The following is a 25,934-nucleotide window of genomic DNA, read 5'->3' on the forward strand; positions in this document are numbered from 1 at the left end:
TAAACCCATGGGAATTAACCACCTGGCAGCATTTTTTAATTAAATCAAGTTTGGGATCAGCACAGACATTAAATCACTGGCTCTTTCCTAAACAGGAATTACAGAGAGAAAACAATCTCAAAATACAAAATAATTGTGCTGCAGCTTGGTTGTAGTCCCAGCCTAATTTTTAGGTGCAGTTTTGTAACCAATTTACACTATGGGAAGGTGCAGGCTGTCAATACATGGGACGTGCTCTGCCCCTCCACACCTCCAGCCGCTCATTCCCAATTGTGCCAGCACTACTGTTTGTGCAGCTACACGGTGAGTCAGACCAGGGAAACAATCCATCTGAAAGTTTGCTGAGAAAATAAAAATAGATTAGTTTTCAGCCAGATAAATTTCCTGGTATGATTCACCCCGCGACCGTTACGAACACAAGTGCCAACACAACAGTGCAAGAAAAGGACATGACACTTCCCCCATTTCAGAAACAGCTTCCACTTAATACACATTCCAAGTAAACATGGAACTGCATCTATCAAGGGCAAGTTCACAGGATCCTAATTAAAATTCACTAGTTGCTGCTGTTTCTCAAGATAAGAATAAACTTGGTCAGAAAAGTTTCCAATGTATTAGTCAGCATCCATAACCTGGAATAATGATATGAAAGTGAGCATAGTGAACACTAGTTTTAAAGTAAAGCAATCTATGCTGTACAAAACCACATTGTTTTGTATCTATTTTCATCCATGTAAAAGTTTAACCACTGCTACAACTGCAGTTTCATTTGGTCAGAAGAGTGTAGGAGAGATGGCACCGTGTTCCTATGGAATCCTCTCCTGGGGATTGCTCTTTGGGAGTTTCCTCCATTCTCTCTGGAAGACATCTGGCAAAAACACCGAACCTTAAGAACTGGTAAGGGACTACTGGCTTGTTTGGGGTTTTTTTGCATCTAATTATAAACACTACACTTTGTACACTCCTAAGAGATTTCACCTCTTCCTCTGCAAAATGTCAGGAAAACAAAATCATCCATTGCTTCTCCTTCATGCTAACTTCAACTACTGGTAGGCTCATTCCACTTTCTATACAAGCAGGAATACAGTAATGTGAAGCACTTGTTTCATGAAGACTACGAGATTTACATTCAAGAAGCCCCTGAGGTGAAGCAGCAATATTATTTCCATTTTAACTGAGGGAAGCTGGCTCAGAAAAATTAAAATTCATAATACTGAGAACCAAATTTAAGATACCATTGGCTCAATTCCTCACATGATTTACCACCTTTCTTCGTTAGATAGCTGTCCCTGAGTTTACTGCAGCCAAAAGCACAAAGGACTTGTATAAAGTAGCTACAAGATCCCTCTTCAGTTTCTCATGAGTGTGTTTCTCATTATCTCAGGCTAGTTAGTAGCTCTCTGTGAAAACTATTTTGGATCCAGTAACTTTCTTAGCATGACAATGTGGCTAACAGAAAACCAGTAGGAAGTGAATACATCTTTTACAGTTCAACTGTTCAAACGCAATCGAAGATTAAATAATTTGGAATTTCAAGGTAAAAATGTTGACAATAAATGAAATTGGGGACTTTCTAATTTCCCATAGTTAATATGATATCACATTGTAATTAAGTACGCTTGTGAAGACAATCACTTAACTTTTCAAAAGTGAACTTCTGAATCTGCCTTGAAAAGGGACAAGTAATTTTTTACCAGTGTGCTGACATGCGAAACAATGATTTCCTATTTTCCTGTTAGCCTTAAGAAAGCAATCTTACAATAAAGAACATTAATAAATTCAGAATTTATGGTAAACTGTAGACAATGATCTAATCACAAAGTAATGTAGCTAGATTCTGCCCTGATTTGCAAGAAGAGTAATCAACAGAGCACCTATGGCACAGCTAAAGATGGTACTGAAGAGGGATGGAAAAAATGAGAGTAAAGATACATCTGCTTTACAGATAACGAGTACATATCTGAAGCAAATCTGCCGATTATCAACTATTACAAGTTTGGGCTTACACTGCGACTGTGCCTAATACATTCCCACTGCTACAAGGCATTCAGCCCATGAATAGGCATGACAATGAGTCCAAACCAAAGCACTGGAAACGTGCACAGTATGCACATCAAAATCTAAGTTCCACTCATCACATTCACAGAATCACAGCACACCTGAGGTGGGAAGAGACCTGTGGAGGTCACTCAGTCCAAGCACCTGCTCAGTCAGGTAGTCCCAGACCATATTCAGGCAGTTTTTGACTATGCTGTGCTGTATAAGATACTAGTCAAAGTCCACTCCAGGAAATCATTCCCACACAAGTCAAGTAAGGTCAGAACAACAGTTTTGCTTGCACTTTGGGAAAAGATCAGTCAGTTATCATCATGTTTAAGTCCTGGGCACTGCCACCACCTTCGTTCCATATTTGCTGGGGAAGAAAACCTCTCATTTTGCCAATAGATTGCACAGATGTTCACAAAGGGTCAACAGCTCCTCTGGAAGAAGGAAAAGCAATCAAGATAGCACTTCATTGGTTACAAAACCTTCTTCCCTTGTCCTCCATCTTTCATTCATTCTTTCAATGATCACTAGCCCAATCTCCTCCCAAATCTGATTTTTCAGCATCTCATTTTGCAGTTTCGGCTGTTTCTTCTGTATTTGTGCCCTACACCTTTGACTTCTCCACCCAGCCCTAAAACACCCTCAGGACCTAATTTTGAGTCACAGTTCTTGACCTTATTAACGTTTCTGATAACTAAAGCCCACAGAGGCATAAGCTGATCAGCCCAGCTGAGGTGAGCAGGATATGTGGATTGCCTCTGAAACAAAAGTAGGTTTGGCATGTAGTTATTGGTCAGACTGGCAAATAGATAGAGTGAGGGAAGATGACTTCTTAGAAACCAAAAACTCTGATATTGTGAGCAAGTTGTCATTACAATGTTAAAATATTTAATGTGAAAGTGGCATAAACACAAGGAGATTTAAGTTCAATCAACAGATTACAGAATGCCATAAGTATTATACAGAATTACTATTTAAGCTTTTTTTTAAAAAAAAAAAAAAGAAAAAAGAAAAAAAAAAAAAGAAAAAGAAAAAGAAAAAAAAAAAAAAAAGTCTGTATTTGAGAAACAGCTCCTCCAACTCTTCCCAAACAGTATAATTTCATCACACAGCACTGCCAGGCCAGGAAGGCTGTGAGTAGGACAAGGACAATGAATTGTCAGTATCTTGCCTTCCAGTCCCTGCAACAGAACATTAACCTTGTCTCTTGGAAAGAACTGCCCTCATGGGTAACAAACTGGTAGGAATAAGAGTGACTGGAAAAACCATTCAGAACACAGACAATAAGGCAGCAATCACTACATAGGAACTAGAATAGACATACAAGAAAATTCAATTCCAATTTGCCTGAAACATTCCAAAGACCACTGCCTAGGTGTCTTCCTGTGTAACAAGCAACCTGCTGTTCTTAGCAATAGTAGAAGCACTTTTACACCATAAATCTCAGAACATGTGAAAGGCCAAATGACGTCTTCCTTTTTTTTCCCCCCTATCCCAAAGACTAAAATGATAAGCACCAGAAGCAAGCCACTGGAAAAGTGGTAATAACAGGGATACCCTTTGGATATTGAGGCTCTCAACCCCCTTTCAAGAAAACAAATATCTGACAATCAACAGCATCAAAGTCAAATATGCTGATACTCCTGAGAATGTTATACTCTAATCAAATCCTATTAACACAGACATAACACCTTTCTCCCTCTGAACGCATTACTGCATTTTCTATCCAACACAGTTGTGATGAGAATAAACATATTCAATTAAAGAACACACACAGAACACTGCTATCTACAACACAGTTCTAGACAAATGTCATTTTTATCAATCAGATATCAATCAGAATCACAATTATACAAACTTTTAGAATAGGGGAAAGGCCTTATCACAATACAAATTGAAACAAAATCAGATATCAAGCATGTCTGTATTACCTATGCTAGCATTCAGCAAATAAAATGAAGAGGAAAAAATATTGGGACTGTTGGAACTACTTTGTGCTTCTTGATTGTGTCTCAGGCTTCAGCTACTATAGCATAGTGCTTTTACGTGTAGAAACTTATATTAATCTAAGCTAAAGGGTTGATAAAGCAACACTCACAAATTTACAACCTAAAAAGTACCTGGAATAAATAGTTATTTATCCCACCCTCATCTTATATACATCAAGTTTCAGACTTTCATGTGGCTCTGACCTTCTGTCAGGAGAAGTGAGGTTAAAAAGATTATGATTATTCCCAAAAAGAAGAACTTGGCACTCAAATGAAAAGTGAAAGGGTCAGGGAGGAGGGCATGGAGGGCCCCTTTCCTGTGCCAGTAGCTGCAGGAAAACAGTCTCTGCATACATACTCAGCTCCCTGTTCAGGGTGGATGTGGAAGCAAAGTACTGCAAGCAACATTACAGATCCATTTTTGAACTGAGTGAATGATGTAAAAATATCTATTTGAGAACATAAAAAAATATTGTAATTTAGATGTATAAACATTTATATAATAAAGCTTTTATTGTCATTTCTTCTCTGTTTTGGTCAGTTCCTCAAAGCCAACTTCTACATTCACTGACTCTTTAACTTCTATGTAATGCTTTAATGGAACTTCAACAACTTGTTTAGCTGCAAGTGGCTCATCAGTGATGATGACTTCACCTTAAACTACCATTTGCTAAAACAATTAGAAAATGGCTTAAATTTTTTCTACTTTCTGCAGCAGATGTTCAAGACAGTCTATTTAAATTTGTCTTTGTTAGAGGTGTGTTAAACTACTCAAATAACTCAGACAATCTGCAAACAAGATTTCTGACAGGTTGTGAATAACAGTCAATTAGTACCATAACTTCTCAGATTATTTTTTCAATCAAGGCATTCCTGCCCCCACCCAAAAAAAACATACCACAAGAATTCAAGCTCCAGCAAGTATTTCCAAAATTAACATCTTCTTGGGCTTGGTTCCACTGCAAAACCTAACGTCCATTATAACACAGATATAACACCACAAAATATTTTCCACATGTTTATTTCTTATCCCATTATCCCAAATCCCATTATATCTGCATCTTGTCTTGAACTACAGAAATGAGAACAAACTGGCAGCTGTATTAATCTCATCATAATAAATCAAACAGATCTTACTCTAAAATCTCTATGAGGCTAGAAATGCTAATTCTACTTCAGGTGATTCTACTCTGGATACCAAGAAGTTACGAAAAGCTATATATTTTCATAAATAAATAATATCTGAATGAAAAAGATATTAAAGTATTTCAAATGATACACTTATTGAAGGAGTTGCAGGAAAGTTTCATAACATCTCTTTTTTTTAACCTCCATCTCATTATACCAAATGCCTTAAGTTATCATGGTTAAATTAGTGCAGCTTTATACTCCAGTTCCCTCTCTGTAAAACTCATCCACAAGTTTTGCTGTACTGTGCAAGCATTGCAAGATAAGGAGAGGACAAGAGACACAATGATTAATGTCACCTCAGTATGCATTATCTATTTCACATAATCTGCATAAAAAAATATAATAATAAACAATGTAAAGATGGCCACAACAAACAGCATTATCTCATTTAACACACCTGAATGTAGAAGCCCAACAGACATCTGGTAAGTGAAGTACAGAAGTACAGACTTAAACAGACAACATTTTGTTTTTAAGTAATGATTTAGACGTTTTGTTCTGTAATCCACATTGGGTCTACTCTCCTCAAACAGAAAACCTTTACTCTTTCAACACAGACACACACATTATCTGACACGTTCAATTTAAAACTGTGTCAATTTTTCCTTTGTCCCAAATGATCTTTTAATAACATGGTAACATAGATGTTTAAAACTTTTCCCGTGTTTAAACTAATTGAAATCTTGAGCACAGGTTGTATATAAAGAAATTAGGTTGCAATTAAGCATAGTTATTAACGATTGTTAAATCTAATCCTAATGGTTGTGACTATTATAGACCACAGACAAGGTCAACCCCATAACACGAGAAACTAGCTTTAAAGAAAAAGAAACAAACCACCTGAATTATATGCATAAAAACCTCTTTCATAATGATATGCTCCAATCAGACTAAGCAAGTTCATCCATTTGAAAAAACAGCTGTTTCCAAACTGATATATTCAGAATATATCCCCACTCAGTAAGACATTCAATTTGAGTTCAGTAAAATTAAAAAGACTAAATCTTACAATAATTTGAAAAGACGCTCAGCAAAACATTGTGCTTATAAGCAAAGCCAAAATGTAGAAGTAATTTCAGCAATTACTGCAGAGTCCTTACACTAACTGCATAAACATCGTGTTCTGCAAATCAGCAGCAAGGTTTGAATCAGTCTATTTCAGGTTCTCAGTTAAGACCATGTCCCTCTCACCTCTGCATTAGAAGGAAAGAAAGTTGGTGTCATCTAAAAAGGACAATCACAAAAGTAGACAACACAACATTTTTCTATTCTGGCTACAGGAATGACTGGAGAACAGAGGGAAGAAAGGAAAATGATTATCCTCTCTGAAACAAAGCATACTCAACCAGTACATTGCAAGACTATCTTCCCAGCAGCACAGGAACATAAGGCCATGAGATGCTTGGTTCTAAGGACTTGATCTGAGGCAGCAAGTCACCTACAACTGTAAGATCATGTGCACAAAATCCATTCTCACTGCTCTCTTGACTGAGTAGCGGCTACTAAACACCACATCCAAAAACCATTCATGTCATACATTTGGATCTTGCTCAGACAAGTTCTGATGTCCCGCAGGGTAAGTCTGCACTAGTACTTTAGCTCAGATAAGGAGAGCACTCTAGCAACAAATCTTCCTATCACTCTGGCTAATGCACTTTTGTTTGCTGAATGAAGCAGTCCTGGAGTGCACAAATCTGGTTTCTTTCAGATGAAAGCGAACTACGAGATGTACTCTGGAGCTCTACCACTGCTTTAATGGGGCACAGAAACAGACAGAAACCAGACCAAACCCACTTCGCTTGCAAATGCTGCGAGTGCAGGTAGGTACCAGGTCCTCTTCACTAAGTACTGCAGTCTCTGCATCTGCTCTCGCTGGACCACATCACTTGCTGAGGCAGGTCCAGCCCCTGTGCCTCAGGATCTCCTTTCACATACTGCATGGGCTCTGACCTCTGCTGAGGTTAACTGAGCTTCTCAGACTTTGCTTTCTCCTGGCTTTCAATCCATACACAATCTGAAATTCTCATTTCCAGCTTGTCACTTCTGCCAGTATAAGCATTCAGGTACAACCTTCAGCTTAACTTCTCTCAGTATCATCTACTCTCAGCACACTGAAACACCTGCTCGTAAAGACTATTCAAACCCAAGTATGATCATCTTTAATTAAATAAACTTAATTCTGGTATTTCTTACTTTGAGTGCTGAGTGATTTTAAAATAGGAATATTGTAATAGCTTGGTCACTTAAACATACACTGCACAACAGCATGTTGAAGCCAGAAATGTGGAATCATACTGACTCTGTGCTCAAGAGCAGGTGTAAAGACTTGCAAACATACATACAGGCATATCAGCCTTCTATTCCTAACAGGGATACAGTGGGAAGGATAATTAAGCAAATATTTTCTCAGTGCATTTCACAGCCATTAAGAATCACAATACGCTGCACTAACAAAACAGACCCTCTACTCCTCAGCATCTTTCTATCTCAATCTCAGCATGGAGAGAGATCAGTCCTCCCCTCTCATTCCAATAATCAGTTCCTTTACCTCCCTTTTGTAACAGCCTCTGATTAGCTGGCTCTTTGGAACTCTGTTTCCTCCCAGTTCTATCATCACCCTCATACTTCTTGACTAGGTTTTGAATTGCAGCAAAAGATTGCTCTGCTTTTTTTCCTGTACCACAAACTTCCCTGACTGTTGAAGGGAACCATTTTTAAAAGCCCTAGACTATATTCACAGAACCAAGCAACTTGGCATAATAAAACCAGATCAGTCAACTGAAGCACTTGGTGCCCAGGCCCCAGCTTTTACAGTGTATAGAGTTTATGAGTTCTATTTCAAGTTAAATTCAGTCTGGTGCCTCAGAAGGAATGTTGTACCATCCACATAGCTTACAACTGTTCAAAGTACCAGCTGTAAGCTGTTGGGTTTGTATGGTCATTCCCCAGCTGGAGGCTGAAATCCACGCAGTACGTACACAGAGAGGAGATTCCATGTCTGATTTCCTCCAGGAGGAACCTAGCATGCACATATCAAACTGCTCTATGTAGCTCAAACTGCTCAGTAGCTGTCAAGTGGGAATGATTAGAAAACCCACTTTAAAAACTGTAATTGCATTAAAGCTTGAAGAAGCAGTGCTACTTTACCCAGTCCCATGATGCTTCTTGGTACAGAGAGAGAATATTCAGCTGGTCAGGTGTCTACTGAGCACAGGGAAATCCCAACTTTCACAACAGAGACTAAGTTTAGCTTAACTTTTCCTTGGCAATATTTAGCTTAGCAACTCTGACTCCAAAGCAAAGCCTGGGTAGAATCTGTAATCACATGAAATGTATAAGTACTGAAGTGAATGGTTACAAATTTTTGACATCGTAAAACTGCACTTCACTCTGTTTTCAGAAAAAAAAAAAAATTGAATCCATCAGCAGAACAAGTCAGACACAGAAAAATAAGGAAATAGGAGCAAATTAAAAAAACAAACAAACAAAAAAACCCACCTAGAGCAAGAAGGAAAAAAACTATACATTTGCTGCAAATTCATTAAAATGAGGAAAAAATGAATGTCATAAAATGTTTTTAATTTGAGAACAAAACAATAAAACTAACAAAATGTAAAATTCAGTAGGCTTTTCTTTAATTGATAGCAGCATGAGAAGGAGAACCTTTGTTTTACACTTCAAATTTTCAAATGCTCAGTATGACACTTAATTTCACTATACAAAACCACAGTCCTTTCTGGGACCCTGTTTAATACATATCACAGAGATGCTATTGGGCTTGAATGAAAAAGATCGATCAATCCAATCATATCCTAATAGGCTTGAAATTACAAGAAATAAACAGAAAATGAAATGAGATATCCAAATAGAGCAAGCAAGAAGACGGGAAGGAAGAATAATTCAAAATTTTAAAATAATTCTAGCCTTGCAAAATTTGGTTTGTTATATACGTAAGTATAATACTACAAAACAGGAAGCAGGCCTCAAGCTTCATGCCATTTAGCTAATTTTCATCTTCAATATCCATAATGAAATACTGCAATACAATTATGCAGGAGTAATTACAGGATAATAAACTTTTTTTCCACAATTCTCTTGGCTTCTTTAACATTTAATGTCAATCTGCAATAAGAAAGCTAATAATGATCTTTGTCTTTGCACACTGCTAATGAAACAAAGCATTTCTATGTAAATTAAAGAGCCATTTTATTCATACTATTCACATCTAAATACTTCTGGGATAGAACCGGTATGCACTCCTCTTTAATACAGATCTCCTTCTCTCTGCAAGAGAGATTATCTTCTTTTGGAAATAATCACGTGCACAACAACAACCCCAAGCAAAGCACCACAAAGCACCACAAGTTCATTACTTGATACGAATGCCAGGTGTTTCCAGAGGTTTCCCATTCACAGCCCAACATACAGCAACCATCACAAAATTCCAGATCGCGCAGTGACAGATCATAAAATGACATCTCAAGAATTTACAGGAATTGAGTGTAAGAAAAAATACTGCTTTAGACTGGCTTATAATTAGGAACATATTCTTTAATCATATGGCTTCCAGGTCTGCAGAGCAATTAGGTATACATTGAGCTTTACACAAGTAATACATTGATTTTATGGGGAGTACTTGAGTAAGTAATATCAGCTGAGCCACATTTTGGCATCCATTGAGTTTTACGCAAAGTACTGCATCCACAACTGTTTCTACACAACCTCCAACTGTGCACCTCTATTCCCACTTACAGCTGCCACCACTGCATATTTAGTCTGATACAGGAGTGACAGGAGCTGCAGCAGCAAGGTTAAGTGGAAATTACCGAGACCAGCTACCTCCTTACTGTCACAGTTACCCACATAAACAGGGGCAATTCTGAGGGTTAAGTATTAACAAGACCCAGGTCTTAATGGCCGTTAATTCCATATGGTCAGATTAGCTTGCTGCAGACCAGAAGATAAATCAAGAACGCTCACAGTATAACTGTACAATGCCACTGCACACAGACAGCTACAAGTCAGAACTTTGCATTAATAGGTAGAACTTACCCCTCTTCTGAACCCAGCCTTCCTTCACAATGGTAACATCGCTCATGATGGCTCCACTCTGAACCCCCAACTCAAAAGAGTATTTCTTTGAGTTATCAGCTTGTCTGTATGGCTTCTCTTCTGCTGCTCTTGGGAGTTTCTATTGATGAGTCACCCTAGAAGGAAATATTAGAGAAAGAATTTAAGTCTTTTTGTTTTTCTCATTTGACAGTCAACAAAACACTCTTTGTTGATGTCTTCCTCTGACTGAGCTCGTATTAAAAAGTCTGCCTTTCTTCTTTTAATTAAGAATATAACAGAGTCAGATTTCTAGTTTTACAGGACATTTTTCATGAACACCTTTTCATGAACACCCATCTAGCAGAAGCCAAGCGTGTTACATTTTAAGTTATGTGGCATTATTATAAAACGCACACAATAAAATTTCTTGTACTAATGCAGAATGCTGTTAAATGAAAGTCAGTACTTCTGCACAGGTCCAACTTTGAAGTCACACTATCTTTAACCATTCCCCTATTTGTGAGAATCCATGTAATGGGTAAGTGATTCTATTATAAAGACACCGACCATATCAAAAGAGAAATGGAATGAAAGATTCTGCAAAAGCACTTAAAAGCAAAGCCTTATGATGATAACCATATCCATTAAGGCTTAACTGTCAAAATCTGTATTAAGCCACTCGCCAGCCATTCAATTACTTTTTTAAAAGCTTGAATTAAAAATAAATAAATAAATAAATAAATAGTAAAGGCTACAGAAATACAATGAAAGTAGGAACAGCATTATAACTATATGATACCTAGTAAAAATCCCTTAAGTTTTTAAAAACCAGCTTTGCCTACAAGTAAATGAATAGAAAAACAACTTTCTAGGAACACAAACTAACCCAGAAAAGCTACTGTTCAGTTTATGAAAGGCAGTGCGCATTCTCTGAGGGCTCTCACACACAGTCAGTGCCAGGAGTGCTCTCTCCCTCTAAAGTCTGACTTACAGATGCAGAAGGGAGGCTCATTCTGCAACAGGACATGCTGCTCCCAAAAGGCACAGCCCCCCTTCCAAACACCTCACTCTGAGACTACCAGCTAAGTGCAAAGAAGAGATAACAGCACTGTAACCAAACAGGAAGAGAAGTCAGAGGGAAGGAGAGGTTTCCTTTTGCCAGCAGACTGCCTCTCCCTCCATCCTTTGAAGTAAACAGCAACACCCACATAATATCAATCCAGAAAAGGGTCAGATGCCAAGGAGAGGGATTTCTGTGATGGTGGAGGAACACCTTTCTCTACCTGTACACACAGGAACACACCTTTGCACACTGCTGGTATGGAACAAGAACAGAACAACCAGTTTAATACTACAAAACGCAGCGCAGCCACATTCGTTCAGTTTATTGACCAACACACGTAAATGCATGACAGAAACAAACAACTGTTGTCCCAGAAGCAGCTGTGCAAGGAATGACTGGAGAACAGATAGGGAAATAATCTGTCCTAATGCAGCCAAGTACAGAGTAAAAACTGACCATTAAACGTATGCAGTTTACTTCTTATTTATCATTTGAAACCTGTATTTGCAGCGCTCGGCAGCCAGATGGAAGGCTGCTTCTGTGCGGATACTGTGCCGTGCACAATAAACCTTGGTATGAATATTTTTTTTCAAGCAATAACAACACAGTACAGCATGGTTCAGAAATACTGAGATATCCATTTCACAGTTTTGCTTTCGTTCATGTTCTTCTAAACATGCTGAAATCCAGCTGCTTAAAATTAAAAACCGCAGCGCTGAATCCATGAGCAGCACAAAGTTTAAACAGCACAGAAGGCAGCACCTCAGAGCCACCTTCCCAGCACTGGCAGATGTAGCACACAGCCCAATGCAGGCAATGAGCAGCCCTGTGCACCAACACCACATGCTGTGTGCAAAGGGACACCACTGGATACCTCTACTGACGTGACTGCTCCCTGCTTTAGGACTTTTATAGATTTAGGATTTCTTAAGATTTGAAAGGAAAAGCTACATACAAAGTTTTGGAAGGACAGGAGACAGCTTCATTACTGCTAATTTGTCTCTTTAGCTCTAACTGTTTACACTTTGTATTATGAATGTCAGCACGGCAGAAAAAACACAACCTGACTTTCCACAGCTTTTCACCTCACTATTCTGAGACTTTTTTTTCTGGGTCACACACTATCAGAGCTTTTGTTTGTGCACTTCAGCGCAGTGATAAGCAAGTCCGCCAGCTGTGCCTCAGCACAGATCTGAAAGAGCGAGGCACGGGATTGACACAGGTCCCAGCCCTGCCGTTCTGACAGCAGCACAGCATCAGCTCCTCCACAAACACACACACCTTCACAAAATCTTGGCTGAGTGTCAAAAAACAGCAACATACAAACAAACAGCTGCAATGCAATGCACATGTAGGCATGCGTAGTGGTTGACAACCCTGCCCATGGTAGAGAGGTTGAAACTAGATGATCTCTGAGGTCTTTTTAAACCCAGGCCATTCTACGATTCTATGATAAGCACATTCACATCCCAGTATCCAACTTCAGTACGGCTTTCCTAGAAGACATTCCATGCATTCTTTAAGACATGAGGTGGCACTTTTTTCAATTATAAGAACAAAATAAGTAAAGTATTTAGCTTGGGGTGGCATGCACTGCCATTTGTTTTACCCTTCCAGCCACTTCAACGCACTTCCCAACGTCAGCGTGCTCTTATGCAAAGTGCAATCATTTATTTTTATTGGTAGAGACCAAGCTGTAAGGAATGAACTTCTACACTAAGTAGCCATGATCTTGTCTGTCCACAAACGGATCATAAAGTCCACGATTTCAGCAGAGACCCGGTTTTAATGAATTAATTTATGCTTAAAGTTCCCTATTTACCACCAATCATGATTAGGCTAGTATTATTTAATCAAAGTCTGAACTGTGACTGATTTTTATGTCAGCCAGTGCCCCAATAACCACAAATGCACACTTGCAGGATTGCATTCTACTATTCCCATGAACTGCTATATTGAATTTCAAAGAAAAGAAAACAAAATACAAAAATTGGATAAACACAAGAAACTGAATTATCTCCAGTTTAGCTTCACGGTATTACCAGGAACAACTTCAGTAAAATTATCAACAGTTGTACGTGGACATAATGGTTGTAAAGATTGCTCCCTTAATTGGTAATTGAAAGTCAATCCGAATTACATAGGAAGTTGTAGAAGATAAATTGAAGCATTAAAAGACTAATGAAAATAAAGGTTATGCATTCACACTGCACTTTCAAGAAACCGTTTATAAGCATCTTTAGCAATACCCCTTATTAAATTCCCTTTAGATTTTCTAAAAGCTCTATTCTCTTACTCAGAAAGTCATCCAGCAAAGATTTAGAAGAACAGATTCTTAAAAACTACCTACTACAATGACAAAAAGTAACCTGGATGAAAAATAAACATACAGACATCTCGCTGAAGATGTACTGGTGCATTTCTATAGACATAAAGGAGTTCCTACAACATATGGAACAAGAACTCTCATATGAAAACAGCATTCCATCTATAGTTCAACTATTTCAAGAAAGGCTACAGAAATGTTAATGCTGCACAGCCTGCATAGAACTTCAATACTTGTTAGCCACCAAATCTGCTCTCCTGATGAAGAGCTGTTATAAATTCTACAGTTTCCCCTGTTGCTACAGGATGAACCCACAGGCATGGGAGAAAAATGTTTAAGAATTGAACCTGAAGGTTTTTTGCACTCCAGCTGCTTCTACAGGGAAAAACTTAACTTGTGTAAAATGTATGTTCTAGCAACTGAAGAACAGGTTGGATTGTTGAGTGGATTGTTTTTTTCAACTTTAACAAACAAAACTCTTAGAAGATGCAATTCCAAGAACATTTTATCTTGCAGATTGTATCAGTCACTTCTACATTAAAAAAAAAAAAAAAACTTACTGTCTGCATGTTTTATGGTGCAGTTATGACAATTTACTCAATCATGACCAGTTATGCACAAAATGTGCATCATTCTTAGCATCTGGTAAAAAATGGTGAGGATTTTTCCTATCTTCACTGGAAAGCTATTAAGCCACTTTTACCTTGTTACAGAAACCAATTCAGCACACTTCTAAAGAGCTACTGCTTCACTTTAAGTTTCTAGCTTTTAGGGCTGCAAGGACATCTTCAACAAAAGTCAAGCAGACACTTCTACACGCAGCAGATCCAACTGAGACCCGTGGTTTTCCCAAGCATGGTGAAAAAACACCACCTTTTAATCCCATGCAGAAAGGAGCAAGAACAGCGATTCAGGTCTACGCTTAACAACTACTATGTGCAAGTGAGTAATCATTGAGACTCGTAAGAGCAGACAACACTCCCCTGGAATCTGGGCATCCTCCCATTTCCCCAGTGACAAGAGACAGCTGAGTACAGAAGACAGTGCCCATAAATTCACTGCAAATTGTATGATTCAGGTCTCTGTTGTAAGAACTTTCATAAACACAAGCTTCTACTTTCAACAATTTTGGAGCTGAGAATAAACAGATACTCTCACATTTACCAACTTAAGCTACCACAGGGAACACCAACAGAATCAGCTTCACCTCTCCCAGTGACTATCCCTAATCTGCCTGTACCACTCGCACCCGTCTCATAACATACACGGGAACTACTATTTTCCCTTTTTACATGTAACCATTTGTTAAACACAGTGCTTGGTGGGAGGGGAAATCAAAAAGTGAATCTTTCTGATTCACTCTGCCTGACTCACTGAGATTCCTTGCACTTCAGTGTAAGCAGAGCCAAATCTCATTTCTCAGAAAGGTACACTGGAAAATTATGTGCTTTGCACAGACAAAACATAACACAAAAAGGCAGATCAGCCATCCTCTAGTCCAGTGACTGTCACCACCCCCCATGTTTGTTTCTCTGCTTTGGGGGCATTTTTTTTTTCTACCAGCAGATCACATTCTTAAGAGGCTTTCTCAGAACTAGGTTTGAATGCTCCAACACAACCAAACAGACTGCAGTAGTTTCCAATACTCACTGCAATCACAGAGCAAGAAATTAAAAAGATAAGGATCTAAACTAAAAACAGAACTCTCTTTAGGATTTGATGTTGAGATCCAAGTTTCATTCGTATGAAAAATGCATGCATATCCTCTTCCCCTACCCTAGCTGTTATCTTAATAGTCTGGTCAAACAATTAGAAGATATATTGCATAGCATCAAAAATCACACAGAAGATTGTGCTGCAGAACAGAGATTACTACAAAAACTTCTAAATTAAATTAACCTATATTACTACTGGAAGAATCACATCCGATTCAGTGATTTCTCTAAAAGGTACCAAGTATCTCTACAGGCTTCTATGAACTACACATCCCAGAATTTTGGTTACACTTCAAAAGCAGTACAGTCACATTATGACCCTCTTTACAGTCTCAGGAGAACTGAATGATTTGAATTCTGCCACTGCTTAGGTTGAGAAAAAGGAACCTGTGGGTAAACACTACTTACTATTTGTTCAACTTATTAGAACTAACACATAAACAAACAAAACAAAACAAACACAACACCGAACAAAACACTATCTGGTTTCCATTTAAAGCAAAAACAAAACCAAACAGTATAAAAGTGAATGCATTCTAAATTTACAAAATCTTAACTGCATGCACAATTAAGAAACTTAGCATGCCTTTAAATAACTTCAAAGTATAAATGATAGTGCTTAACGAATTTTAAAACAAATCTTTAAAAAATCTCTAATATATCTCTATGATTGACATTCAAACCATTTTTTAATACATCTTGTACTAAAAGTCTCAATGCTGTTAAGAATATTGGCATCAACAATTTATTCCTGACACACATACTACGTAAGCCTTGACTTGGAATTAGGAGAAGGATAACATACAAATGGCAATTTTTACACTTTGTGCTAAGAAAAAAGAATGGAAAAGACAAATGTGTCTTCCTCAAGTACACTTACATGTTTGTTTTGTTTTTAATTGAAAATATTCTCTGTGTTTTCACTTCCAAAAAGCTGCACGTAATTCATAAATGCTTGGATAAGCTTGGTTAAGAGATTACAGGCACAGTGAAGCATTAATGCACAAGTTATGTGTTTTATTTAGATTTTGTAACCGAGTAATTTTATCTGCACAGAAACTACAATTCTGCATTCCTTCTCATGTTATAATGACAAAATAAGTTATTTTAAGGGACAAAGGTATAATTAAAGTAAGGTGAACAAACCCACCCCTGTCTTTGTTTATCAAGGTATAAAGGAAGTTTCTAAAAGTAACTAAATTGTTTCTCTAGAATCCCACGTGAAACATTAACAACCCATTGTTTTGCCCTGCTTTTATTGACAAGAATGCTTTAAATCCTTTTCTCCCCTCCAGCCACAGAAAACAATAACTGAAAATGACAGAAGGTGAGTGAGGAAATGTACAAGAAAGGTATGAGAACAGGGGTCTGAAATCCAACCAAAGAAAATATTTAAAGCAGAAAACATGAAGGGAGGGCTAAAGCTAAGCGTCAAGGGAAAAGTTTGTCAGACAAGGAGGTGGGGAGAGTTTTGAAACTTCAGTGGAGGATGAGTTAGGTACCATAGCTGACCATCACATTCCAATCAACACTTCAGTATAAATGTAATAAGCTGCACTCGCTGAGGAGTAACACAGGAATACTTCTTGCCTTTTTAAGTCAAAGTTCCTTCACCCTTTAAAAAAATAGCCGAGTAACGATTCTAGCAACCAAGCAAAACCAAAGTCAAGTTCCATATTATGAAAACAAACTAAAATTAGATTTCTGTTCATAATACTCCAAAACAGGTTACTGACTTTTCAAAAGCTCACAGAATTCAACAATTCCTGATCTTTCTGAGGTATTTTAAAAGGTATCTTTAAGAGATACAAAATAGCTTTATTGAACTCCCAGGTTTAAACATAAGTAAGACAGTGCCTACATCCCAGCATGCGCACAGCTCCCAGCACGCTGCTGAAGCCACCACCACTGAAGATAACAAAAGCCAGAAATATGTGAAGGCAACAAGGAAAGGAAAGCACTGAAATAAAAATATGCTCTCCAACTATTAATATTCAAGATGGAAAAAGTTCAGAGATATATCTAGCAAGAAACATCTTTCTTTTTCAAACTCTTGAAATAAGATTTATTTATTATGTGGATATTGTACAAATTGAATACTGAATTAGTTTGCATAAATAGAGCTGAACTTTATGATTCTTTCCCACAGATCCATCAAAGCTGCTGAACTCATTAACTGTTTAATTCCGCCCCTGATCAGAACGTAATCATACTCCAACTTCCAACCTAAGACTTTGGGATCTGCTTGCTTGTCTTCAAACAGCACTATTCTCCCCAGCTTGAGCTCTGAATTTCCCAAGTACAGAAGGAATTCCCTACAATCTTAAATGAAGAATATGTTTTTCACAAGCACACTGCTTGAGCACACATAGGAATAGATGCTATCTTTATCAGATGAAGGTCATCTCTTGAGATATATGAAGAGACCAATCAAGAGAAACTCACATGTTCAACTTTAACTCTCTGCCCCTAAACATACCAATACATATAGAAAAAGGTACAACAACTTCAAGAAAAATAGATTAGGCAACTTGCAGTGATCACCCATCTCAAGAAGCACGCTGAACACTCAGGGAAAAACAAAAACTGATTTTGTTTGTAGAAATTGTTTTCTAGACGGCTGAGATCCAGATGAGAAATTCTGCACTTTGTAGCGTTAAGCCAGCTCTATGAAAGGTTTTTGACTGCTGGGCACTGCCATTCCACAGCTACAAAAATCCAGAGGCAAGACCTTCACTATTCTCAGCAAAGCTGAATCAGGCTGTTCATCCCTGCCTCTGCTGCAAGATGCATTCAAATTCCCTTACCACACACTCAACACAGCAAGGTCTGACAAAGCGTGCTGTCATTCAGACATGCACAGGAGACACTGAGGTCCTAGCTGCATTCTTAAAGGAACTGGAAAATAACCACTGCTCTTTAGTCAAGATATCTCAAAAATTCACAAGTGACAGCTTGTTCTTAACTCCATTTTCAATCAATAGGACGTGCCCCTAGACACCTGCATAAACAAAAGCAGGAGAATTGGCCAAGATGAACTGAAGATGGACAAAGTTATTTAAATTTAATATGAAAAATCTAAGAAACATTTTAAGTGATCAAAAGTAATAGTCTTCATATGCACAGGATAAAAATGCTTACTCTCCCTGACAATAACGTTTTATGATGAAAAGGACCAGTTCCAAATCCATCACACGTCCCAGCACTACTCTACTTCTGTTGCTGCACCTCAAGCTGATCCAGTTATTCCATTCACCGTGTAATTTTTCCTGTGGAAATAGTCTTTTCTCCACCAAGCCCACCTGTTGCACAGAGACCAACTGGTAACACAGCTCTACCAAGAACAGCCTGTGGCACCAGGCACACTCACACAACACACTGAGCCCTACTGGGAGCAACCCCAAGCCCACCATGACGCTCTCACTGGGTACGTCCCCACAGACAACCACAGGCAGCACAGATTAACCTAATATTCTAGAGTAACTTTAATGAGTGCTTAAATCCGATATCTTCTCTTCTAAAAACAGTACTTGAACCAATAAGAGGTTGGTAAACTTCACATAAGTATTGTCAAATAAAACTCACAAATGCACACCTTTAACTACACCACTCTTTTTGAGTCTTCGCTGTTCCTGCCAAAGGGAGCAGCACACACGTTGAATGGAACGTTCATTTTCTTAGAGGGGCTTCAGGCACATGACACCAGCTCACATGGGACAACCAACACCCCACGGGACACGCAGGTACAGCCTGGCACATTGCTGCTGAAGCAGCTCCATTTACACACTGAGCACATTGAGATGGAAGTTCGGCACAACAAAGTATTTGCTCAGCTTAGTTCAGTGTTCACCCATCCCCCGGTGTGGAGTACAGTCAGGAGCAAGACAAAGCCAGAGGTGCAAGGGGACATCAGGGCCATACCACACAGCTGGAGTAAAGGCAGGCTGCCACATGCAGGCTCACCTCTCTGCCTCACCAACAGCACTACATGAAGTGACAATCAAGTGCTCCAAATAGAAACTGCATTTTTTACACCAATAATGGCACAGAAATTTTGAATGTGTTTAGACACAAATCATTGTAGTAATGGTGCCATACCACTGAAAACAACTGAGTATTTCAAACTTACTTTTCAGCTCTTTAGCTTTATTAATAAATTTCTGGGATAAAGAAATAACTATTTGATATACTCTTGTAGTAGGGAAAATGCACACCAAGTATGAGAATCCAATGGCAGGCATTCCAAAACCACCTGCAGGCCCCAAGTTCACGTAGAAGCCTCAGGCACACACTGTGCCAAAGTGGAGCTCCAGCCTCTGGTAACACTTCACACACAGAAGGCAGAGCTCCACTGGTTTGGGGTTAGGCTAAAGAGAAAACTTCACCACTATTCTTTCCCCAAGCATTCGTTCCAGCGTCAAAATGCCAACACTGTTTTCTAATACAAGTTACTGTACCAACAGTCTTGACACTACACAAGCTGAAGCTCATGCATCTCTCAGATTTCTCAGTGGCATCCCGTGGAACATCAGTATTTTATTTAACAACGTATCGTCTTCCTTCAAACTACAAACAAATGAGGGAGCGAGGCACTGAAACATCAGTTTCTACAAAGCTGATGGTCTGTGTGTGCAATGATAGAGGAGGGCACTGCCCAAGTGGGACAGTCCTATCATGAGCACCTCATGCTCACACACCCACCCCACCAGTGCCACTGGAGAAATGGGAGCTGCTAGGTATGGGGCAAAGCTTTCTAGGAAACAGTTTTCCCCCTCTCTGCAGTTTACCTCAGATCTCCTTTGAACTTAACTTAGTGGCCAACTAAAATATAAACACATGGGCTATAATTAGCAATCCAATCCAATTAAAGATATTGGGGTCAACCTAAAGACGACTCCCATGGAGAAAAAAAAAAAAAAAAAGTCCAATGAATGGGCTGCCCTTCAGTAGCACACCCGCTTCAAAACGTCAGGTAAGCTTTCCTCCCTATCTCATTCTATCCATACTGCTATGCAGCAGCCTGCCAGAGCACACAGACACCTGAGGCTCAGCCAGCTCATTTGGGTGCCTCCTGCCCTGGGAAATAAGGGCTTCTGTATGCAAAACGAGGGGACACGTGTCTGCCCGTTTACAAAGTTTTGGTGAGCACCAAGCAGGCAGCTGCAGCAGGAGGGCCGGCTGCAAGTTCTTTCTGAGCTGAGAACTGGCGATGCAGGTACCTGGTGCATCCCAGCCCTGAGCATAACACTCCTTCGGCAGGAGCTCAGTGAGTCAGGCCTGAGGCACATCGTCATAACAACAAAGATGGGATCGTGTCGCTGTATCCAAGCAGCGGTCAACCAATAATTACAGAATAAAACCAGAATTAAGGTCAAGAGGGATGCAATCGGTCACTACTCCCTTTCAGCTGCGCAGCAACGAGAGTTCGGGGCTCTCACACCACCCCGCTACCTACTCCAGAGCGAGGGTCCTGTCGGGGCCGCCCCACGCTGCCCCCCACCCCGACGAGGGCCGGGAGCCGCCCGCCGCCCGCCCGGGCCCAGCTCCGCGCCCCGCGCACTCAGCCCCGCGCGCGGCCGGTTAGCGCGGTCCGGCCGCGCATCAGCTGCTGCCCGCGCGCCGCAGCCTCCCTCCATGATGGCCGTGCAGGAGGCGGAGGCCGGTTTGTTTACTTGCAGCCGGAGCCGCCGCCGCGGCCACGCGCGTACCCCCTCCCACGCCGCCGCTCCCGGCGCAGCCGCTCGCGGCTCCCTGCGGACGCGGCCCGCGCTCACCCGCGGGGACGGAGAGCGGCGACGGGGAAAAGAGGGGGGCGGGGGGCGCGCTCCCGGCGCGGGCGAGGAGGGGCGGCCGCGTGGGAACGGCCGCGGCCACGCGCAGGCGGCGCCCCCGGGCGCGCGCCGTGCCCTACCCCGACTCCCCCCACCCCCCTCCGCCCCCCGTTACATAACCGCCCCCCGCCCCCACCCCGCCCCGCGCCGCCCGACGGGCGACCCCCGCCCGCCGCCGTCCCCCTCCCCCCGCGCTGCCCGGCGGCCCCGGCCGCGCCCCGCGCCCCCTCCCCGCCCGCCGCCTCCTCCCCGCCCGCCGCCGCCGCCCGGCCCCTCCCGCCCGTACCTGCAGAGGCGGCGACGCCGCGGGCGCTGCTGCGGAGCCGGAGGGCGGCGGCGGCTCCGGGGGAAGGGGGGTGGGGAGGGCGCCGCTGCCTCCTCCCCGTCGCCGTCCCCGACCCCCGCCGGGCGCGGCGCTCCCTGCGGCCCGGTGTCCCCCGGGGGCGGGAGGAGGCGGCTCCGGCCGCGGGCGCGGCGGCTACATGGAGCGGCGGCCGCTAGGCTGGGAGGCGCCCTGGCGGGCAGCGCTGCCGCGGCATCGGGGCGGGGATCAGGAGGGCGGCGGCGGCGGCTCTCCCCGGCGCACTCACCCCGGAGCCGCCCGGGCCCCGCTCTCGGCTCCTCCCGCCGCCTCCGCCGGGCTCGTTATTGACTTTCAGGAAAACTCCCGACGTCACCGGCTCCCCCCGAGTGTCTCCCCCTCCGCGGCGGCGGCGGCGGCGGCGGCATCCCCAGCTCTCGCGAGAAGCGCGTCGGGGACGGGGGGGGGCCGCCAGACAGCGAGGGGGGAGCCAGACAGAGGGGGGCGGCTGAGGTGAGGGTGGAGGAGGCGCCGGGTCCGCGGCCGGCGGCAGGGAGGGAGGAGAAGGGATGCGGAGGGCCGGGCCGGCGGCGGGGCTCAAGGGGAGCCGAGCTGGAGCGCGGAGCCCTCCGACGCGGACTCGCGACGACGCCCGGCCCCGCGCTGTCGTTGCGGGATGCGGGACGGCCACCCCTCACGAGCCGCAGGGCGGGCGGTCCGGGAACGGCACGCGACCCGCGGGCTCGGAGCGAGCCCGACGCCGAAGGATGCTGCCCGGCGCCGGGGCTCCGCGATACCCGTTGCTGCGGCGAGCGGTGGGGAGAGCGCGGCTTGGATGCGGCTGCGGGGTGCTGAGCGCGGCACCGCGCTGCTGCAGTTCCGTCCGGGTGCGGGGCTGCCCCGGCTGCTCCCGGCATCACCGCTGAGTGGGAGCGCGTGTGACTGCACGCACCTGGGCTCTGTGCGCAGTAGCGCGCGTTCTGTCAGTCTGCGCTTGAAGTGATACGCTCACGTTAATGTTCTGCGCAATGGCATCTCGCAGCTGACCCTGACTTGTGTCCGAACCTGTACGTGCAGAGGGAGCGGTCTGTAGAGTACAGCTGTCTGCCCCGTTACGTGTGCGGGGTTCCTAAAAATCGATACGAAGGCATTGAAAAAAATAAATTCTCCCCCTTTCCTTCCTCTCCCTTCACCCCCAAAAAAAGAAAAAAAAAGAAAAACAAAAAACAAAAACCTTATTTATATATATATTAGGTTATATATATATATATAAAAAATAAAACAACCCAGACTATTTCCTTAGGATGTATGTACCCCATATTTGTTTCTCGAGAGTCCCTCCCACATCCTTCCTTTCTCTGTGACCATTTCAAACATCAGACCTTCTTTCCCTTCTCGCTGCGGGCTGCAGTGGGAGCCTCCCAAGGGCCCGAGCAGCGCTCAGGGCACGGGGCTGCACAGCTGTCCCGGGGCGGCGAGGCCGCTCCCCCGCACCGCGAATCCAGTTCATCAGTCTGCACTCAGAGCCCTGAAGTTTGCTCGCCCTCCAGTTAAAATAGGCTGCAGCCTAAACTCTCAATTCTGAAGAAAAGCAAAATTTTTAATGTATTTGGTTAATATAGCTATTTGGGGGGGAAGGGGAGGGGGGTTATTAAAAGTACTCTGCTAAAAGTGCATTGCCTGATTTGACAGCTCAGTCTTCCTCTTTTCTCAAAGCACCACTAAAGCAAGCATTAGCTATCGGTATTTACATACAGCCGCGTTGTCAGTATGGACACACACCTCGACATTCAAAATGAAAGGGGTGGATCTGGGAAGTGCCCTCAGTGCTCCACAGAGGACCCGGGCCCTGGGGCAGCTTGGGTACCTACTGTCCAGCAGCACAGAAGCTGGTGCTGCGTTGCTGCTCTTCTGTTGCTTGCTACAAACAACGACAGATTTCCTATTGGTAAAGGGCATTTGTGTGGCTGATAACCCTGGCTCATCCTGGAAGTTTCAAAGAGCTTCCCTGGAGACAGGTGTCTTATGATGATAGAAAGTTTGCTTGAATATGTAAGTATATATACTTGGTGTACATTGCCCGAGAAAACATCTGGCACACAAATCATCTAAAAAAGAAAAAAATGATCATTTAAAAAAAAAAAAAAAAAAAAACCAACAAAAAAAACCCTGCTCATTGCTTATGATAAGGGGAAATGGCTTCAAGTTGAGGGAGGGAAGATTTAGGTTGGATGTAGGGGAAGTTCTTTACTATGAGAGTGGTGAGGTGCTGGAACAGGCTGCCCAGAGAGGTTATGGATGCCCCATCCCTGGAGATGTTCCAGGCCAGATTGGATGGGGCCCTGGGCAGCCTGGTCTAGTATTAAATGGGGAGGTTGGTGGCCCTGCATGTGACAGGGGTGTTGGAGATTCATAGTCCTTGAGGTCCCTTCCAACCCGGGCCATTCTGTGATATGTACATTTATTAGAGAGTATAACACTTACCCTACCACATTAGTCCCAGAAATCAGTGTCACTGCTCTGTTTGGAAATTGTGAGCCTAGCCTTACCTGTATTTCTGTACACATGGTTCAATATGTTATAGAAATAAATGCTGCTGTGCAGCAAAATACAGTTTGTATTTTCTCTTTTCTTAACGCACATAGCCATTTCATTGCTTAGTATCATGCTCCAGGACATCAGAATGATTTCTTGCAAAGAGCCAATTGCCATAAGGTTGGCAGTGGTCACTCTGCATTAATATCCAAACGGGGACGTAGCTGTCCCAGACATAACATGGCTGTGCTGTATGTATTGTGAATATTGTGAGCTTGCCAGCTCTGTACAAATTACATCATTTTCAGATTAATTACTGTATGGCATGAATTTAGCAAACATACTTACGAACATGCTAACAAAGAAAACACTGCAGTTCACAAGTTAAGGACAAACAGAGTACATGTAAGGACAGGAGAGAGCTGGAGCTCAGAACTTATGTGATCCAAATGCAGCATCATGAGTCAAACTGGATAAACCCTGTTTTTGTCATCCATACTGGCACCATCAATAAGGTTTATAGACTTCTATTTCATCGCCGGTGAACATGATGTCAACAGAAACCAAGTGGGAAAGTTGCATGCCATCTCTGGAAGTTCTGTCCTGAGGCAAAAAAAAGGCTGTTCCTCATGCTTCACCTAACGTGCTTGTGTTAGTGTTGTCACCACCTGAGTGATGGGATCTAAGGATATGGGCGTACAAATCCTGCAAATAAGTAGTAAGCGGGAGAAGAACAGACTGCCTGCAGAGCACTGCTTCTCTGCCTCTGTGCATTGCATCACCTTTCATTTCCTTCTTTTTTCCTCATGTCAGCTAATAAGCTTGCATCCATGTAAAAGTCTTTGTTAAAAAACAATTTACCCTGTAGAGCAGTGATTTTTCAGAAAAAAAGGGGGGGGAAGAAAAAGAAAACAGCAGATAAGATGGCCATCTCTGACTTTCAAGGCAGCTCTCTGTTGCCTTGAAAAGCACACTGATATCAGACAAAAGGGCAACGAAATCTGCTGTGAATGAAGTTATGCTTAAAAGATATCCTATATGTTTAATTATAGTGGCTCTAATGTGTCGTCTGCAGAAGTCATGGCTTAAGTTTTTCGTGTATTTGTAGTTCTTAAAGAGCCAATACATGTGCTAGTGAGCATAAGTTCCTCCACTGTGAGGGTAGAACACGTTCACCTTCTCCTGAGGTGTGACAGTTCTCTGTGTTGCCTCAGGGCTCTAACCACTTCTACCCAAATCCTAGCCAGCTCCGTGCCAATTAGATTCCTCACGGCCAAGGAGAGTTCGTTATAAAGCTGCAGCATTTAGATAAGATGCTGGGAAAAGTCTGCACAGAGGGTGTTACAATCCATGGGATGCTGGGAGAAAACCAAATTACACATGTCCAGCTGAATCCTAAAGTGTCCTTTTCTCCTTTCTATCGCATTCACTTATAAATAACTTGATTGCCTGGAAGCAGGAGTCACTGATCCTTACAGGTCCATTCCAACTCAGGACATTCTATGACTCATTGAATCTCTCTCTTTATGCTCTGACTCCCAGTGGACTTCTTATTGGTGCTTCTGTCTCTGAAGCGACCTTAGAGGGCCCTATCCCACTGCTTTCTGTAAACTTTCATCAGTTTCTACTCCTTCTCCCTGGATATTTGTGTTGTTTGTGTAAAACAAGCAAACAACACCTTAAATCTCATTCATTTATTTCTCGTATATAAAACGTTGTAAAGGAAACTCTACAGACTAGGTTTTGCCTTCACAATCCCCATTTTGCCTTACGCTCCACCAGCTCCATGAGGCTGGCCTTCAGCGTCAGCTGCCAAGCACCAGAGCTGGCCCATGGCTTCACACCATGTTGGGAAGTTGTCTGCCCACAGAAGTTTCTGCTTTCCA

The 25,934-nt window shown here is 42.3% G+C and overlaps 1 protein-coding gene across 3 annotated transcripts in view; it reads right to left on the reverse strand.

The window, feature by feature from the left end:
- Positions 1-21,930, reverse strand: part of AKT3 (AKT serine/threonine kinase 3) — a 144,504-nt gene extending 122,574 nt beyond the window's left edge. The window contains exons 1-2 of one of the 3 annotated variants that reach the window (XM_052695735.1): positions 21,803-21,930; positions 10,278-10,432 (exon numbers count right to left, since the gene is read on the reverse strand). In XM_052695735.1, coding sequence (XP_052551695.1) covers positions 10,278-10,323 — 46 coding nt within the window. In that variant the 5' untranslated portion in view covers positions 10,324-10,432; positions 21,803-21,930. Of the gene's footprint in view, positions 1-10,277; positions 10,433-20,168; positions 20,273-21,498; positions 21,610-21,802 lie in introns of those variants that run through there. The other 2 variants (XM_052695744.1, XM_052695753.1) reach the window with 2 other exon arrangements.
- Between the last annotated feature and the right edge of the window lie 4,004 nt (positions 21,931-25,934).

The sequence above is a fragment of the Tympanuchus pallidicinctus genome, unplaced genomic scaffold (assembly GCF_026119805.1).
Source record: "Tympanuchus pallidicinctus isolate F22 unplaced genomic scaffold, pur_lepc_1.0 scaffold1, whole genome shotgun sequence".
In the NCBI taxonomy this organism is placed as follows: domain Eukaryota; kingdom Metazoa; phylum Chordata; class Aves; order Galliformes; family Phasianidae; genus Tympanuchus; species Tympanuchus pallidicinctus.